Source organism: Nipponia nippon, unplaced genomic scaffold (assembly GCF_047370975.1).
Source record: "Nipponia nippon isolate SJK-2023a ecotype South Korea unplaced genomic scaffold, ASM4737097v1 scaffold_4, whole genome shotgun sequence".
Classification (NCBI taxonomy): domain Eukaryota; kingdom Metazoa; phylum Chordata; class Aves; order Pelecaniformes; family Threskiornithidae; genus Nipponia; species Nipponia nippon.
In genome coordinates, this window is record NW_028262358.1 from 27,183,058 (window position 1) to 27,201,530 (window position 18,473).

Here is an 18,473-nt window from a genome sequence, read left to right on the forward strand (position 1 = left end):
AGTACTTCAGTAAAATAACGTGTCTAGGCAGCACTTGAGTTGGTGTAATAATCTCAAGTTTGATCCTTCTGATGTTGCTGAAAGCAGGAGGATTTTTAGGAATGTTGATGATACACTGTCATATGTCAGGATATGTACAGACAGAGGTTGCCCTTACCTCTCTCAGCATATCTGTTAGTGACTAAGACATACACATATTTTAAGCCACCCCTTGTTACTCACTTTAGGAAAGAAGGTTCTGTATTATTTTTCTTGCCTTTATTAACTAGTAGATGTTTGAAACAGATAATGCTGGGTACTTGGTTATGAAGAGCAGCTGTGGAGCTCATGTCCTCTGAACTATTCAGTGAGACTGTGGAAGCTTAGACCATAAAGGAGGAAAGTTTTGGATTAAAAGTCTGACTGAAAGGAAAATGGAGCTCTTATTTGTGCTTTGCAAAGCTGTGGTGCCCAGCTTTCCCACTGTCACAGCTCTTGGGTGCTGATGCTGGCACTCATATGACTGTGGAGTGAGTTGGGTCAGTCACTGATCTGGCTGAATTTTTTTTTTTTTTTTTTTTTTTTGTGGAGTTAACTTTCAGCAGGATCAACTCATTAATTTGATTTGCCCCACAAACATGCAAGGTGTAGAACTGGCATACTGGAGGAAGATCAGATCTGCCTTTTCAGCAGCAGTGAGCAGTTTGGACTGATGAAAACTGATCATGAAATCACACCCTTAGTTAAGTAGGTGCAAATCCCAGTGTGGACACACTTATTTAATGTCCAAGAACCTTAAGTTCAGGTTAAACCAGTTTCCTGCTGAGGACTAATTAAAGTGAAATAAATCTAGTCTAAACAGACTGTCCATATGTTTTTAGAATCTGTTTGAGGAAATGTCATCCTAAATCAGACCAGTATATTTATGACTGTAGGGTATCTTTTGGATACGATGGTGAAGAAAACAATGAGGAAAAGGCAGTAAAATTTGAGTTGCACAAAATTGCTCTTCAGTTTTGGAGACAGGAAGATAGAGCAGCAGAAGATCTTGTACTTCATACTTCACGCAGGGGTTTAGCAAGGGGAAGAAATCTGCAAGCCAGCCATAACTTCCAAATATGATGGCAAACTGAAGCCTGTACACCTTATTAAAAAGGCATGGGGACAGTGATTCACAGAATATTTTAGTAATGTCAGTGTTTTGCAACTGAAAGGTCAATTGAGTGTTGAATTGTTCAGTCTTTAAGTTTTGTTTTGAACGCCTTTAATTCTCCTGCCTTCTGGATGATTGTTTATAATTGGGCTTTCCTTCAATAATACTGTTTTGGAAGATGCTGATCAACTATGAACAACTTCAAGGCAAGAACAGAAGGGTTCTTGGGGTGGGGTTTTTGTTTTGGGTTTTTTTGGTTTGGTTGGTTGGTCGGTCTGGGAGAGGGATATCCTTTTTAGATGAACTGTGTCCATGTCCTGCAGGTATATTCAACTGCCGATATGCAGTACGGTAGACTCAGTGGAACGCACTTAGCTTTTGTCTGCCCTGCAGATTACTGTCAATTGCAGAAATGCCTAAGCTGCTTGGCAAGATAAAGTAGCTTGTGGGGAAGTCTGAGCTCTTCACTGTGTCTGGTTCCTGAGTGATTTCATTTAAATTTAATCATTTTGTTTGGGTATCCCTGCTTTGTACTGCAGTCTTTCCTACTTACTTCAGAACTGGTTAAAGCATATCTGGCATTCCTAGTAATAGCGAAATGGGCTTATTTAGCAGCTACAGAGGTCACAGTCACTGCTGCTGTTGTATAGACTCTTTCTCCCAAGGTATAGTAGCTCAGTTTCTGGAGGGTATTTCTGACTCCATTTTATAAGATTATTTTTAGCACTGGTGCTCTTCTTTCTAAGAATAATTTAAGTCAGTGGTAAATATACTCTTGAATTCTGGTGTACAGTGGATCACTTTTCATGAGGGCCATGGCTATTCTTAGCCAATTAGAAACAAAAAAACCCCAAACCTAAAAGCTGTTAAGCATATCAAATGTGACAAAACAGTCCTTGTAATTGGTGAGAAAGAGTCACGATATGAAGACAACTATCTCTGAAATTTCCCTGGTTGAAACATCAGTCTCATTGAAAGATTAACATTGAAATTTAGTGGAAACTAAGCACCAAAGTTGTGGCAGCCCTTTTTCTATATAGAGAGACAGTCAATTGTATTAATGTATTTGCTGCTTCGTTCTGAGCATGTGGAGAAGGGAAGAACTGCTGTGGAGCAACAACCCCTCTCGTTTTCTCTCAAGATAGTCTGGGATGCAGAATGAAGAAAGCAAAAAAATTTCTCCCACAAAACAGGTTGTTCCTTTAAATGCTCCTAAAATACACACTCCTAGCAAATGCAGCCACTCTTTGGTACTTTATTATGTAGGAGGGGTAAAGGAAAGGAATGGACTGAGAAAACGTAACCATTTTTTGTGGCCTCATGAATGCCAGAGCTCAGTGGTGGGTGCCAAAATATTTAGCCTTAGCTTTGCATGGTAGAATTCTGCTGTGGAAAGGCATGTTTGCGTAAATCGTTAATACTTTTCTAGGATGAATGTTCAAAGATGTCAATCTTAATAAATCCTTATCAATACACTCTGTATTGTATACGGCAGATTAACAAGATCTGCCTTTCTCCTCTGAGAAGGTATTTAGAATAGCGTTCTTCATGCTTCAGGATAAAAAAAATATTTTCATTGGTTTGTAGCCCATCGTTTTTGAAAGCTAAGTGGTCTGGTTGTTTTGGTTCGGTTTGTTTTTTTTTTTTTTTTTTTTTTTTTATAAAAGGCCATTCTGGAGTTTCTTTTTGTTCCATCAGTGTTTAAAAGAAGAAGAAAGAGGAAAAATTACAAAGTAAATAGTGATGGAGGAGAAACAGAGGCATCCTTTTTTTTTTTCTGCCCTCAGCATAGTGTTGTATCAGCATTTCTTTCGATACCATTTGCTAAGCAAGCCAGTGAATAATCTCTGCTTCAGAGGAGCCATTGTGTTCTTCTGTAATAAACAGAAGACAGCAAGATATAAATCTGTTTTGTTTTCCGTACTCTTAAGAGATTTAATTGACAACTGAATGCAGTGTCTCTCTTTGAACCATTATTTAGTTACCGCATGTGTTTAATTTTGCAAGTGTTCCTGTGGTGTAGCAGTCCTGTGGTTTGCTGGGACTGCAAAAGAGGAAAGGTAGTGTGGTGGGGGATTTTGGGGGGTGAGAGGTGGCCCTGTGGTGGTATTTTTGGTAGCCATTTTCCAGGAAGAATAGAGGCCAGGCTGTCAGCTTAGGAGATGTCAGTTTAGATACTCCCAGACTTGGACTACTGCACCTGCTTTCATTTGTGAGAAAGAGCCAGCTTCATCCATCCAGCTTTCTCCTTGTGGGTCTTTGACTTCCTTTTATTTACCTGATTAACCAGGGCCTAAGGCTAGAATCCTTTAGCTAAAGTTACTTAATGTATTTCCCATATTTTCCTTGCTGCTGCAGGTGTATTAGTTGGCACTGTAGTGGGGAGCTCTCTGAAATGCAAGACATAACAGGAAAAATTGTATTTTTTGAGGCTACAGGGCTACTGTTAAAGTCTGAATTTTGATGTTAATTGTACATAGTGACCCTGGGAACTGAAATACAGGCAGCCAGCCATATTAAAAGTCCACGTGAAGAAAATTGCACCTGTTCAAAAAAAATAACGAGTTGTAATAACATTTGATCAGTGCTAACCAAAGCTGGTTCACAGTGTGTAAAACTTCTGAATGTCATTAGGAGTCATGCAAGTTTCCTAGAAAAATCATCCTTTTTATATATTTTGGGTAGATTTGGATAGAATATTTTTCACTGTGTCAGTTCCTTTTGAGTTTTGTTTTTTTAAAAAATACTCTAAAACAGTCTGAAGAAATATTTCCTGAACTTGGCAGCTGCTGTGCAGAAGCTTGCCTTTTTCTGAAGGGCATTAGGAATTTTCACACGCTTGTTTTAAAAGGCCAAATAGAAGTAATACTCTGGTGCCTGGGGTGCAGATGCACAGCTCTGTTGCTGTAAAAAATGTTAAGCCAGTACAGTGAGTCCTGCTGTTACCTAATGAAACTTCACATGGAGGTTTTTATAAAATGATAACGCTGTATTTCTTTTACTTCAGTGTGTCTTATATATTTTATTTTCAGCTTCAATGAGCATCGCTATTTAAGGGATTTGGTTTCTTGAAGTCCAATTTTTATGGGGTTTGTTTTGTTTTGTTTTTTTCTAAACTGTGTTACTGAAATTGTGCTATAGTTCCAGAGGAAAAACATAAAGGGCATTTGCTGACGTGAGAGCTCCCCAGGAATCCTTGAAGGAGAAAAAAAAAAAAAAAAAAAAGATTGGTATTTTTTTTCTGGTAAACAGTGATTGTGACAACCTTGACTTAAAAAAAAAAAAATATATGTATAGATATGGGTATCGTGGAAGAGACTGTCGAGCCAATGTTTACCTCCTTCCTACCGGAGAAATTGTATATTTCATAGCGTCAGTGGTGGTACTATTTAACTATGAGGAGAGAACTCAGCGACACTACTTGGGTCATACAGACTGCGTTAAATGGTTAGTATATAACATTTGCATGTAAGTATGTGTGTAATAATGCAGAAATTATTTTTTTATTCTTTCCTACTGTATGTCTGAGCTCATTAATGTCATCATAATTGTAGTTATTTTCTGTTTCATCAGTCCCAGTAGATTTCACTGTAGTAAACACTACGCAAATGAATGGTGCTAGAGCAGTTCATGCTTAGGGTTTCTGGCTTAAATGCAAAACAACAGGACATGTAGACAATCTAAGAGTGCCAGATTAGAGAAAGGATCTTAGTGTAAATTATTCGAAATGGATGTCCCAGAAATTAAAAATTGTTGTCAGCCTAATTCTAAATCAGTGATGTACAGGCAGTATGGCAAATGTGTAGTCATAAAGGAGAATTAGAAAACCAAATGGAAAACTGAGCAATAATTTTCTCATTTTTTAATACATGTAAGTACCCATCCAAGTATTAAGACTGTCCGGGAAATTAGAAAGATGTTTGCAAAACAAAACAAGAGAAGCAGGGAAATTGAAGCCAACATCACTGTGGGCGCAAAGGCAGTTGCTGACTTTACGATGTTAGTCTGAAGAGTAGTACACACAATGTAGTGGTGAACATAAGCTCCCTACTCTATCTGAATGGAGAAGAGTTGCCATCTAAACCTCTTTTCTCCTGGCTGTGCTTTGATAACTGTAATTGCTTCCTGGGGGAGGAATGCTGTCAGTCTTGTGTTCTTCACTTTCATTAAAAAACCAGACTGGATTGTAAATGTTTTTGGTGTCCATCACTCTGACCTCTTCAGGCTCCCCCCTGCTCCCCCTTTTCTGTTTCAATGGCTTTCTTCACCTTTGTAATTTTACAGAGAAAGCAAATAAAATGATCAGTCAAAAAATCACTAGGACTAAGAGGATGTGTACTCTGAAGTCTGTTTCTTCACATCAGCTCTAAAGCAAAATGTGATAATCAACAGCAGATTTTTACTCACACTAGTAGTGCACCGTACTGGAGAATTTCATTAGTACAGTTATGTCAGTAACTCATTTCAAGTGGCAGTAATCCCTGACTCCTGGGTGCACAAGCCCTCAGCCAGCTTTTCAGCTGTTTTTTCCACAGGCTCATGCTATCTGTAGGTTTAGGTATAAAATACGCTCTAGTGTTTATAAATACGGCATATAACTACGTCTAGGAAGCTCATCGTGAGACAATATTTTGTTACAGTGGACTCCCAATGTAGTGGAAACCTTAGATTTGTCAGAGCACATGTGGAGGTAGCTCTTCTGGCACTCCTGGTTTTGTGCCAGCAGCCATCGCAAGAGCCGGATTGACCCATTAGTACCATGTATAATGACATAGTCTGATGAAAACCATTCAAGCTGTCTCATTGAAAGTGGGATTTAGGATCATAAGTGTCTTCATGGGCTTCTGTTGAGAAAGGAAAAAAAAATTTACAAAAAACCTCTCAGTTTTGAAGACCTATGACAGCAAAAGCAAGTCATATTTCTGTCTGTCTTAGTCTTGCAGTTCATCCAGACAAAATTAGAATTGCAACAGGACAGTTAGCTGGAGTGGATAAAGATGGAAGGGTAAGTAATAGAGCTGTTGAGCAGTAGTATCTTGTTTTGAAAATCAGGAAAAAGTGTTTTGGTTTTTCTTAATCTCATCATCACCTTCTGTTTGCAGTTTATTTTATGCACTGCATTTACTGAGATATTTTGCTGTTTCTAAGGTAACAGCCTATATCTCTAGCAAAACCCAGTAACAGCTAAGCACTCAGCCATACATCAAAAAGAGCAGAAGCTCATAAAGTCCTTTATCTGTGACATAGGAAACTCAATTTTAATTCTGCGAGTAAATGTGAAGCTTGTAATTGATTTATAAGGCCACTTCATTTCTGTCACATTTCTTGCAATAAGCCTTCTCCCAGAGGAGAACAAGTCCCCAGTTCTGTGGGTCAGTGTACTCTTAAGGCTTCATGAGAGGAACCCAACTTTGAGAATTCATGGAAGGTGTGTCAAGCTTTCCTACAAACTGCCTCATTTGAGAGCAAGTGTGTTTAAATGCTCTTGTCCCTGGCTGTTGGCGAACTCTGTCAGAATTTGAATAATTGGATTGTCTTAATGAAATTATAGACAGAATAAAAAAAAAAAAAAGAGGCGGGGGCGGGAAAGACAGATACCATGAGGTGTAGAAGCCCATTAAATATAACCCTTATTCAGATGTTCAACTCAATTTCTTAGATTTTGTAAGAAATTGGTGTGGGTGTTTTTGTATAGATATTGTTATGATTTCCACTGAACATTTGTTGAATCTCTTGTTAGGGCTGGTTGATTTGTTTTTCCGTCAGTGGGATGATTTATTGTCACTTTCTATGGTGAATGCTGTCCTTAAACCAACTTAATTCCCACTTTATTTGTGATTGTTTCACATTTATGAAGCTAAGCTGGTTTGGGATAGGACTTGTATGAAATATAACTATGGAGATTTTCATTGAGTGGTTGGTGATGGTTAGGGGACTTGGTGCACTAGGGTTGTGGGTTTTGGTTGTTTTTTTTTTTTTCCTACTTTGTATATTAAAAAAAACAAGATTTGATCATTATTTTCAGCTGCTGCATAAGATTACTAGGTCTGGGGTCTGAAATGCAAGATGACTCTTCCGTTATTTGTTCAATGACTTAAATTGGGCAAAGATTTATTTTCACAACTACAAAACGCTACCATACTTAATTTCTCACCTCAACAGCACTGCTGCCATGTTTGTAGCCCAGACATAGGGAGCGAGATTGTCTTGACTCTCACCTTTTGAGCTTCAAGATACTATCCAGCGGCACTGTTAGCACAGGTCATCCTGCATTTCGGTCTGCAGTTTGTAATTCAGATAGCATCTGCTTAACAAAACTTGACACCTGCATATGATGCTTTCACTGTTGATGACGCTGTTTGTCCCATTGCTTTTTCACGCAGCCTCTGCAGCCCCATGTTAGAGTATGGGACTCGGTGAGCCTGGTGACACTGCAGGTTATCGGCCTTGGGACTTTTGAACGTGGAGTGGGGTGTTTGGATTTTTCAAAAGCGGTAAGATGGGTGCAATTACTTGGTGTGTTAAATAATTTATCCGATCCTATGTAAACGAGAAGGAAATTTCTGAAGATTTTTGTATGTGGTTGTCTAGCTGATCTGTTTTGGTATTAAAAGTGTGTCAGTAGAGCTTATGTATGCTTTATAAAACCAGCTGACAGTGAGCTGGCTGGAAAAACAGGAAATGGCACATGTAAAATTGCGGTAACAAACTAGCACAGTGAATAAATAGCAGGCAAGAAAAGCCTTAGCTAGAAATGGAAATCTGTGCTGGGTTTAATGGTTTGGTTTTGTTTGTGAGGGGCTTGGTTTTTTTTGTTTGGATGTTAAAAACAAGCTTGTTAGTGAGATTCGTGAAGACAAATATTAGTGAGTCCTGATAGAAAGGGTAACTTTTCTGCTTGCACAGCTGGAGCAGGTTTTTATCCAGCAACAGGAAATAAAAAAAAAAAATTATTTTGTGCTATTTTTTCCTGGGGAATAATTTGTTCAATTTGTGCCTCTGCTTTTACATAGGAAAAAAAAAAGTGTAAGTCTTGTTACTGGCCCCACAGAATTTATTAGAAAAATCAGTAGCAAATGGAGATGTGCTACTTGGCATTGATAAAGTTCTCATTTCAAAATTGGCAATGAGTTTATTTTTTGTAAAATATGTGTATATTTTAATCTTTAAGCTGCCTTTATATTTTTGCCAAAGCACTAAGACATATCAGACCTCCTGAAAACCCAGGCTGTCGTTCTTGCACCCCAGCAAGAAGAACTAATAGGTGTAAAAAATAAAAAATGCAGAAAAAGAATGTCTGCTGTATTTTGCTAATAGAGGAAGAGATTCACAGGACAGCTGAGGTGGGAAGGGATGGCTGGAGATCACCCCATCCACTGTCCTGCTCACAGCAGGCTCTGCCAGAGAAGGCTGCTCAGGGCTGTGGTCCAGCTGCGTTCTGGCTATCTCCAAGGATGGACACTCAGCAGTCTCGTTGGGTGACCTGTTGAAAAGAAATACGTACACATTGAAATGTTGCTTAGTTAGTTATAGCTAGGTTTTGTCTTTCAGTAAATAAAAGATTTTTTTTTTTTTTTTTTTTTTTACAAATAAGGGAGTAGCATAAATAAAATAGAATAATGTGAGAGGAATGCTGTCATTCCTGTCATTTTAACAAATCAATAAAACTTTTACACTCAGATACATTTTTTTTTTTTTCCAAAGTGAATAAATACATGTTCCATCCTTTTAGAAACAAAACAAAACACTAAGGTATTTTTGAGGACTAGATTTTAGTTTTTATTAGTTTGTTCTGCAGCTGAAACTGATTTTAATACCTTATTACAGTCTCATATGATTCCTCAGTGGACTGAAACAGTGAATGTGCAGTATCTAGAACTGTGTTTTTACCACATAATTCCATTAACCCACGCAAGAGCTGTGTGTATCGCCAATGCTGTCTTCAGGGTGTCTTTCCACTTAATAATTGACATGTATATTTGCATATTACTGCTCATAATAGTATTAGTATTTGGGAATAAAAATTTCAGCCACCTCTATTTTCATAATTTGTTAGAGAATGCGGTTGAACTGCAAGAATCAACTTTAAAATAAATAAGGCCTCCTCCAAATCTTTCTACACATGTCCTTGAAACAACTGGTTTGTGCAAGTATGTGTTGCTGTGAATAAGTATGTTTTTGTTCTAAGATTTTCTGTTTGCTCTTTTGATTCTGTGTAACCATATTTACTATTTTGTTGTAAAATTGTTCAAAATAAGCTGTTTCAGTTATTTAATACCGTAGATGCCAGTCTTTCTGCTCTGTAAGCATCACTTTATTCAGAAAGTGTTGCCTTTGCTGCAGTTTTACCAACTATATGATGAAACTGCTAGTACTTAATGCTTCATGAGGAAAAAATGAAATGTGATTACAAAATTTGATAAAGTTGTGTATATGTGGTGGTGACATTTAAGAAAAAAACACAAGTGGAGCTGTGTGTCTGGCCTCTGAGACCTGAGGAAAAACAAAATATTTGCAGAATAGAAAAAGGGAGAAACCTCTTTGCTCCTAGCATAATATTGCAAACAAGAAAGCAAAAAAAAGACAACGACACAAAAACACACTAAAAGGGAAAGACTTGGTAAGATACCTTTTAAAGCTTTCCTAGAATATTATTTGAAGCATGGTCATTTTTTGTGAAATTATGCAAAAATCTATGTCTGTCTTTAAGAGAAAAGGAAAATACCAACTATATCGGGCTTATAATTACTTTAAAAGGACTTGCTTAATTTATATTTGTACCTTAGTGGTTTTGAAAATACTGCTGCCCTGCCCTGTTTCTAAATGGGGTATGATAGTACTTTGTCAGCACTTCTTTTTTTCTTTTTCCTTTAGGATTCCGGTACTCATTTGTGTGTAATTGATGACTCTAATGAGCATATGCTCACTGTGTGGGATTGGCAGAGGAAATCAAAAATAGCAGAAATAAAGGTAATTATTGCACAAATTAATATTCTGAAATACAAGTGGTTTTATTCCTGTAAATACAACAGTTTGTGAGATACACATTTGATCTTACTTGGAAACTGCAACTGTAATACTGCTGGCTTGTGTAAGGGCACAAAAGAAATGTATTCTTAACTTGTATATTGGAACGGTTTTGAGTATTGGAGCACTTGTAATTACATTTTATTCATCCCTAAGAGCCAATCCAAATAAAGCAATTCTCTAATATTTTCCTAATTTAAAAAAAATAAATCCTGGGAATTTTAAGAAACTTTAAGATTCACTCTGTAGTTGTTTATTTAAAAAAAAAAATACTTTTAGACATTTCTTATTTTCATTGCTGTCTGAATTGAGTTCCAGACATTGATTCTCGGTACATGTGTCTCTTCTCATTTGAAGTCCATTAGTACTTTTGTAGATTGCAGTCTTGTTTGCTTTCCTGTTTCCTTCATAACCTTCTAAATTTCTGATCGATGAGAAGCATTCAGAGGTGTTGCGCTCAATGTTCATGTAAAGTTGATTCCACTGGAAGCACCCAATCCAATAATAACTTCCTATTGAAGTCCATATTTTGAGACATCTTGCTTTGCATTATACAATATCAGGCAAGGAGATATTACGTGGGTGTGGAACTGAGTATTTTTTAATTTTTTTTAATCATGAGTCAGAAAATGGAATACTTTACAAGTATATATGTCTATATGATTCCAAACTTGCAATTTCAGATAACAAAATCAGGTTGGTTTGACCCATTTTCTTTAAATTATGTTGACCAATACTAATTATATTCTATTCTGTAAGTCTGAATGTAATTCTATGTCAGTATTTTCATTTCCTTGCTGATATTTAATGTGAAACTATTCAGCATGTGGCTTCTATTTCCCATTTTATTGACATTGTTTTGACTATTTTCACTCTCCAGGGAGTTCCTTGGTGTTTCAGAGTTGGCTAAAAACAATTTGTCAGGGACAGCTTGCCCTTCAGTACTAACTCAAGTTTAGGACTTGATCTTACAGCATCTTAAGCACCTTCCGCGATAGGTGTTGTGAGCAGAGTTTCATCCCTTGAGCTAGGGTGCAAAACGAAAGCTTTCTCTCAGCTGAACTCCATAAAATTTTTCAGTCCGTAGTTTCCGTGTGATTTGTGGATATAGGAGATCTGCTCATGTGGAGGAAACTGTGTGTGAGAAGCATAATTCAATAAATATGGCCATCAACAAAAAATGAAACTTAGGAAGATTGTTTTCCTAAAGCGAGCCAAAAATGGTTAGGTGGGAAAGGGTACTCCCACGGGTGCTGATTCAGCAGCACTTTTATGTATACTCCTTTAAAGCATGGGCTTAAATCCCATAGAAGTAAATGCACTGATGCATTTACTTAAGTGTTTTGCAGAGTCATTGCCTCCAGGAGATTGTCTTCAAAGAATTGGTTGAATGTACATTAGAAGTTAGATAAATGACCAATCACTTTATTATGTTTGTAAAATCTATTGGTAAAGGATGAAATACTCACTGAGATGTTAGTAATTCAGTAACAGTATATGCAGCTAGTAAAAATACAAAGGTGGGACTCCACATTTCAGAGCTTTGAGTTATGCAGGTTTCTTCTTTTCTTCTTTGTGAGGAGGAAAGGAGAGGAAGAAAGAACCCAAAAGAATTTTTACAGAATTTTAGAAAGAGAATGATGAATATAATCCTACTATGTTACCATTGCCTGTTGCCTCTGTCACAGCTTTGTTATCCAGAATAGCAAACTAGTCTGTGTAGAAACTAAGCAGGGTTTTCAACTCAAAAGAAGTATCTTTTGTACATCATTCGCTTTCCATGGCAGAAGTCTTAGTTGTTCCAGAGGGCAGAAGCTTTTGTGATTTTAAAAAGCGAATATAGAACCCTGACTTTTCTACTGAAGTTTTATAAAGATCTCTTATGAATGTAAAAAAAAAAAAAAATATATATATATATATATAAAATGATACGTGCGGTCATTCAGACAGTTGATTTAGCATGGAACAGTTATGGATTCTTTCAAGCATACAATGAGCTGTCTAGTTCCTCATATCTCTGTTTGGAAACTTGGGATTTTACATGTGTTTCTAGTTGTTCATGTCCCATCTGAATAAATATTATTTCTGTTATTATTTCAGACTACAAATGAAGTTGTTCTTGCTGTAGAATTCCATCCAACTGATGCAAATACCATAATAACATGTGGCAAATCTCATATATTTTTCTGGACCTGGAGTGGCAATTCATTATCAAGGAAGCAAGGGATATTTGGGGTAAGAATGTCTTGATATCAGGTCGGTTTTAAATCAATGGAATGATCTGCTCACGCTTTCTATAAATTTCCTCTGTTGGCACCATGTACTGTTTGAGCAGAGAGGTAAACAAACAAAAAAGGTTACATTTTGCTTACATGTATGCAGGGTGTATGGGTGTGGATACATTATACTAATTACATAAAGAGTACAAGCAATTATCCCTTTCTTTTGCTTATTGTGTTTCAGAAATATGAAAAACCCAAATTTGTTCAGTGTTTGGCTTTTTTGGGAAATGGTGATGTGCTCACTGGAGACTCAGGTGGGATAATACTTATATGGGGCAAAACTACTGTAGAATCTACTCCAGGAAAAGGACCTAAAGGTAGGATACATTCACAGTTATTTGCAGATTTTAGGTAGTTTGTAGAAGACAATCATGAAGGATTGCATGAGAACAGGAATAGGGAAACAGGCCTGACAAAGGGTGTACACTTCCTGTTATTAACAGCTGGTACTAAACTCTTCAAGTCTTGTGAATTAGCTGACTTAAGAGCAATGCAGAGTTTCTCAACAGTTAATGAGACTGTGCCTGAAATGAATGAAAACTACGTTATCGAAATGTTTTGCATTTAAAAAAAATGTGCAGTTAATCAGCTTTCCTTTCACCCTCAGATTTGAAAAAGGCTGTAGGATCAGTTTGAGGATTCTGCAGGCTACCTTTGTCTCTGAAGGCTTATGTTGTACCACGCTTAGTCTCAGAGGAATACCATTAAGTGTTGAAGCTGATGTTAATAGGACTTGTATGCGAAGGAAAAAATATAATGCGTAGTTGTAGCAGTTACACAAATAATAGTATCTGGCTTAGCAGATACTGAAGTCTTGGCTGTAAAATATACTTTAAAACCCATCTTATTTGAAATTTGGGTTAAACTTACTCTTTAGGGCAAAGCTTTTATAAAAAAGAAAGGAAAATGATTCCTTACCCAACACATGCAGACCTGGCACAGTTGAGCCCTAAGGTAACTTATAAATTCAAGGATAATTTATTTTACTTGGCAGCTATTTCAAACACTCTGGTTTAAACTGGTATGCCAGGAAAACATTCATGTAAAAAGTAAATTTTTAATGGTAAGTCTGTTTTTGTAGGTAAATCTTTTTCTTGTCTTTCAAGCTAACTGAAATGGAAAAGTAATTTAACAAATTATCTGATGCTTAATTTTGAAGTTCTTATGCAAAAATAACCTTTTCCTAGTATAATCTTAAAAGATATCGAATAGAACATTTATTTACATTGGCTTAATTAAATGTGGGATCTTTTACTTCATTTATGACATTAGATTGGTCACAAGACTTCATCTCAAACTCTTTTTCACAGTGCGAGAGCATGCTGACTTGAACTGACTTGAGCCATAGGCAGAGTCAGCGAAGTTAAGCTGGTATTTATTTGGGTAGTGTTTTAGGCTTTTTCTGTGATTGCTATTTGAAAATATTTTAAGTCTCAAAGCACCAGAATCTTGTTTTTTTAAAAATATACTTTCCTACAGTGATTCTTTTGACACGAAGACCACATTGGGATGCAAAAGGCTTCCTTTGCTACCTTTGTTGTTTAATTTTCCCATCTCTCTCTCTTTCTCCCTAGTGTTCTCCTTTGGGTAGACTGCTATATTGACAGATGCTAAATGCTGGTTATACTATTTTTAAGTGAGGCAACATCCAGCATTAGATATTGGGTTCACGCATCCTGGAAACTTTGCTATAAATAATTTGCTTTTTATTCCCATAAGACTATAGACGAGTCTTTGAGTTTCTTTTAATAAAATAACTTTAATTATTTTCTAATAATGACTTGCTAAATATTTATTGACTTTAAAGGACAGTTTCTCTTGCATCTGGAAAAAACTGTGTTCCCTTGGATAGCAGAGAAATGAAAGCATTTTGCAAATAGTTGTTCTTGCCTTCACAAGTTGCAGGACGATCTATCTCAAAAAAGTTTCTGTTCAGAAAGGCAGGTCCTTTGTTTTATCTTTTTATCCTGTAAGAAAACACTACCACCTTGTGTTTGCAATACTAATGCAATACTAATAGCCTGACAGTCCAAATGTAATTATTTATTATACGCTGTTACTTTATTCTTCTGCCAAAAGGCACAGCTTCTTATAAACCCCAGGTGAATAAATGAGTTAGTGTTCTTTATTATTTTCTTTTTGTGCATGTAGGAGTATATCAGATAAGCAGACAAATCAAAGCTCATGATGGCAGCGTGTTCACACTCTGTCAAATGAGGAATGGGATGCTGCTAACTGGAGGTGGGAAAGACCGGAAGATCATCCTGTGGGATCATGATCTGAATCCCGAAAGGGAAATTGAGGTAAGAAGGCAAGAGTGACAAAGAAATTGCCTTGAGCAAGGTATTGACTAGCAAGATGGAGCCTTCCCACCCTTTGGATGACCGGTAGTTAGGATGATAGAATATCTTCTGGTTGCTGTCTTTTTAAGTGGATGACAATGTTTTATTATAAAAGTGTTTAAATTTTCAGCCTATAAATGAGAGCCTATATGTGCTTTCAGTTCTCCTCTGTTTAAGTTGAACAGAAATTTTAAGGTTTTTCTTTCCTCCAAGACCCTGCTTAGTTTCTTTTATTCATTCATCCCTTCTTTGAGGATACTCTTTAGTATTGCCTGTGTTTTTGTAAGTTTGCCTGTCTGGAGAAAGACAATGTTACCAGGTTTTGCATGTTTTAATAGAATTTTTGACATAAGGCAAACAATTGGTGGGGTACCTATGGGCATTCTGTAAGAATTAATGATTAATAAGCTATGTTGAGGAGCTTCTTTGAACTTTATCCTAAAACAGGCGTTAAGTGAATATGTATGTCTTTGTGCTTTGGCTATATGGCAATGCTGGGTAAACGGGGATGAACTGGGAAAAAAATTGCACATTATGGATTTTAAAATACTTTTTTTTTTTTTTCCTGACAATAAGATGACCTCTTGAAATAACGTGTTCTTCTTAAACAGTTGTTCTAATAATGGTTTATTCCACTTACCTAGCGTCCATTTATAGCAGCATTTTTTCCTTAACACGTATGTTTAGTTCCATCTAGAGTTTGTTATTACTTTGAATCTAATAGTGACCTTTAGAAAACATAGCTGAGAGTAAGTGAGCATTGACTATCATATACAACTCTTAGGCTTAAGTAACACATTCTTTTCATATCAGTGTCTCTGTTTACCTTTTGTTAATAATATTATGTTAAAGCTAATTTTTTATGTTGAGAAATATTACCAGAACCCTGACAGACAACTTTCTGAATGATTGCATTGATTTTCTGTCTTCTGTGGCTAATATTAAAGTTAGTGTATTTTCTAACCGTAAATCATTTAGAAAACCAAACAAATGCACACTGTAAAATAAAAGTGTATTAGCATTCAAGTATGCAATAAACAAACTCAATAAAATTTGGAGTCGTTGCTGATGTAAGGCATATGAACATTTACTTAAGGCTAATCAGGAAGCATTAAGAAGATCAGGAAGCGTTTACTGTGTGCTACAAGGTTTTTCTTATTTTTCACAACATGTTTTGAAAAGTAAACAGTAACTATGTGTTCTTCCTGTTCTTATGAGTTGTAAGGTTGTGGAGTGCATTTGTTTAGTGTATTTGACACTTAAAAATCCGTGTAATTTAATTTGTAATTTTTTCTACTGAGACTTATTAAAATGGCATAACTGTGATCGTTTTGGAGTGAGATCGTCTTGTATGCCTGTACTGAACAAATAAATGAGGTAGGTTTTGGGTCAAGTCCTGATCTAGTGTATACATGATTAGATTGTTGCTTTCCACTTGGAGAACTCCAGTTCTGGTACTGTCATTGTGCACTATTTGTGGCCTTCAGAAATAAGTGTCTATCAAGGTGGGCGATGTGGTTTTACAGATCTTTCTTTTCCTAGGTTCCTGACCAGTATGGAACAATCAGAGCAGTAGCGGAAGGAAAAGCAGATCAATTTTTAGTGGGTACTTCACGAAACTTTGTTTTGCGGGGAACATTTAACGATGGTTTCCTAGTAGAGGTACAGGTGAGCACAACTTTTTTCTTTTTTTTTTTTTTTTTTAAAACTATAACCTAAAAATGTAAAGGCTTTCCCTGCTGCTGTGTTATTTTGAGAGAGTCTTTATTTTATTCATTATGAAATCGTATGTGTTTTCTTTCCAGGGACATACAGATGAACTCTGGGGACTGGCATCCCATCCTTTCAAAGACTTATTTTTAACATGTGCCCAAGATAGGCAAGTTTGTATGTGGAACTCTGTGGACCACACACTGGAATGGACCAGGCTGCTAGATGTATGTCAACCCTTTAATGTTAAATATAAGGCTGGAAAATAGGAAAAAGCTTTAGTTGCCTGCAACACCCTTGTCCCATCTGATTGCAAGAGAAGCAAAAATCCTGTAGTTGTGGATTTAAAAACAGCTATTTGGAAGCTTTGATAAACTTAACCAGGCTCATCAGACATTGTATAGACTGTAATGTGGTTACCATTGTCTGATGCCATTCTGACAATCCAAGTTAAATAAAACTTAGTCCTTTGTTCTTGTTGCACTTCAACTTTTTTCCCAATTATTCAAACAATCTGAAGAGGATATCATACTGTTGTGAAAGGTTTGGATTTAGATGTCCTTCCTTACTGTCATTGTTTGTTTCATATTTTGGCTAGTTCTGTCCTAATACACAAGCAAAAGTATCTTTTTATACAGAAATTTACATGTTTTACTTTCAAGAAGCTCATATAGTGCATGTCACTGATACATTAAAAGAAAATATGTCTGAGGATTATAAGCATGCTGCTGATTGGTTTTTCCCTGTGTCAGTTCACCTTAGACTTTTAGGGTAGCTTTGGTATAAGGAGAGGTGTTTGACTGTAAGGTAGCGGGTGGGTGAATGACGTCTCTGTGCCTCTCTTTTCAGGAACCGGGGCACTGTGCTGACTTCCATCCCAGTGGAGCAGTGGTTGCAATAGGAACGCACTCGGGCAGGTAAACGCCTTTCAACTGAGTTGTGATGATTGAAAGTTTAAGGCAGACAGTTTGATACTACGCATCTTATATATTGGAATTCCTTTGCTTTTTATTCTCGTTGCTTGAGGTTAAGTAGCTTAAAAAGCTTGGGGGAAGAGGGCAGATCTTTCTTACATGGGTTAGATGAAGACAGAAAGATTATTTGACTGTTGTTAGGCTGTTTTGTTTTTTTAACTACTCTTTCATGAAAACTCAGATCTTGAATTTTTTTTTAAACTATTTTTTTGCAAGGGTTTCCATGAGCACTCCATATTGGCTTTACCAAGTATCATGTATTTCAATATTGTGTGTGTACATGACATTAATTTATAAGACAGATACAGTACAGATCTTTCTTTTTCCCAAATCAAACACGCTTGCAACCTTTTAAATTGACATAGAGAGGCAAGTGAACAGGCTAGGATTTTGATTTTTGCGTAAGACAAAGTTCAGCATGGCACATTGCTGCAATGAAGTGCTACCGAGCTGGTCATATTCTTCCTGAAATTGTTGTGTATTTCAAAGCCATCAAAACACAAGCTGAATCTTTTAACTCAGGCTTCTTTCAGTGATGGAAAAAATTTGTTTTAATTCGTAGTCAAACTCTGGCATGCTATCATCTCCCAAGAAAGGAGTCTTATGCAATAGATTTTTAGCAAGTACCAATTCAAAGAAAAAATAAGATATTCATAGCATTAGAAAGGTGAGAGGAGTGGATATTAAATCTACTAGCATTTTTATTCTGTTTTTCAGTTATACCTCATGGTCAACAACTCGATGATAAAATAATGCATAGTGCATGTAAGGAAATTGGGATTTTTTTTTTTTTGTGTTTAATTCACCCCCTAGATTTTTTTTTAATACCTAACCTCATGCCTAAAAACCATTTAAAGTTTGGTTTTTAGAACTGCTGAGCATGTGCAACACCCTTAACCTTTCCTGGAAAAATGAAATGTTAAATACTTTTTAAGGAGTTTCCTTCTCCAAGATGAAGATGCAGTCTGCACTAAATTCATTAGGTACAGCATCAGGCTAGAAAACC

At 36.5% G+C, this 18,473-nt stretch overlaps 1 protein-coding gene across 6 annotated transcripts in view; it reads left to right on the plus strand.

The window, feature by feature from the left end:
• Window positions 1-18,473, plus strand: part of EML4 (EMAP like 4) — a 167,695-nt gene that overhangs the window by 128,665 nt on the left and 20,557 nt on the right. For all 6 annotated transcript variants that reach the window (XM_087774918.1, XM_087774919.1, XM_087774920.1 and 3 more), the window contains 10 exons: window positions 4,430-4,579; window positions 6,068-6,137; window positions 7,516-7,626; window positions 10,007-10,102; window positions 12,260-12,394; window positions 12,623-12,758; window positions 14,593-14,744; window positions 16,326-16,451; window positions 16,589-16,720; window positions 17,343-17,410. In XM_087774918.1, coding sequence (XP_087631044.1) covers window positions 4,430-4,579; window positions 6,068-6,137; window positions 7,516-7,626; window positions 10,007-10,102; window positions 12,260-12,394; window positions 12,623-12,758; window positions 14,593-14,744; window positions 16,326-16,451; window positions 16,589-16,720; window positions 17,343-17,410 — 1,176 coding nt within the window. The remainder of the gene's footprint in view (window positions 1-4,429; window positions 4,580-6,067; window positions 6,138-7,515; window positions 7,627-10,006; window positions 10,103-12,259; window positions 12,395-12,622; window positions 12,759-14,592; window positions 14,745-16,325; window positions 16,452-16,588; window positions 16,721-17,342; window positions 17,411-18,473) is intronic.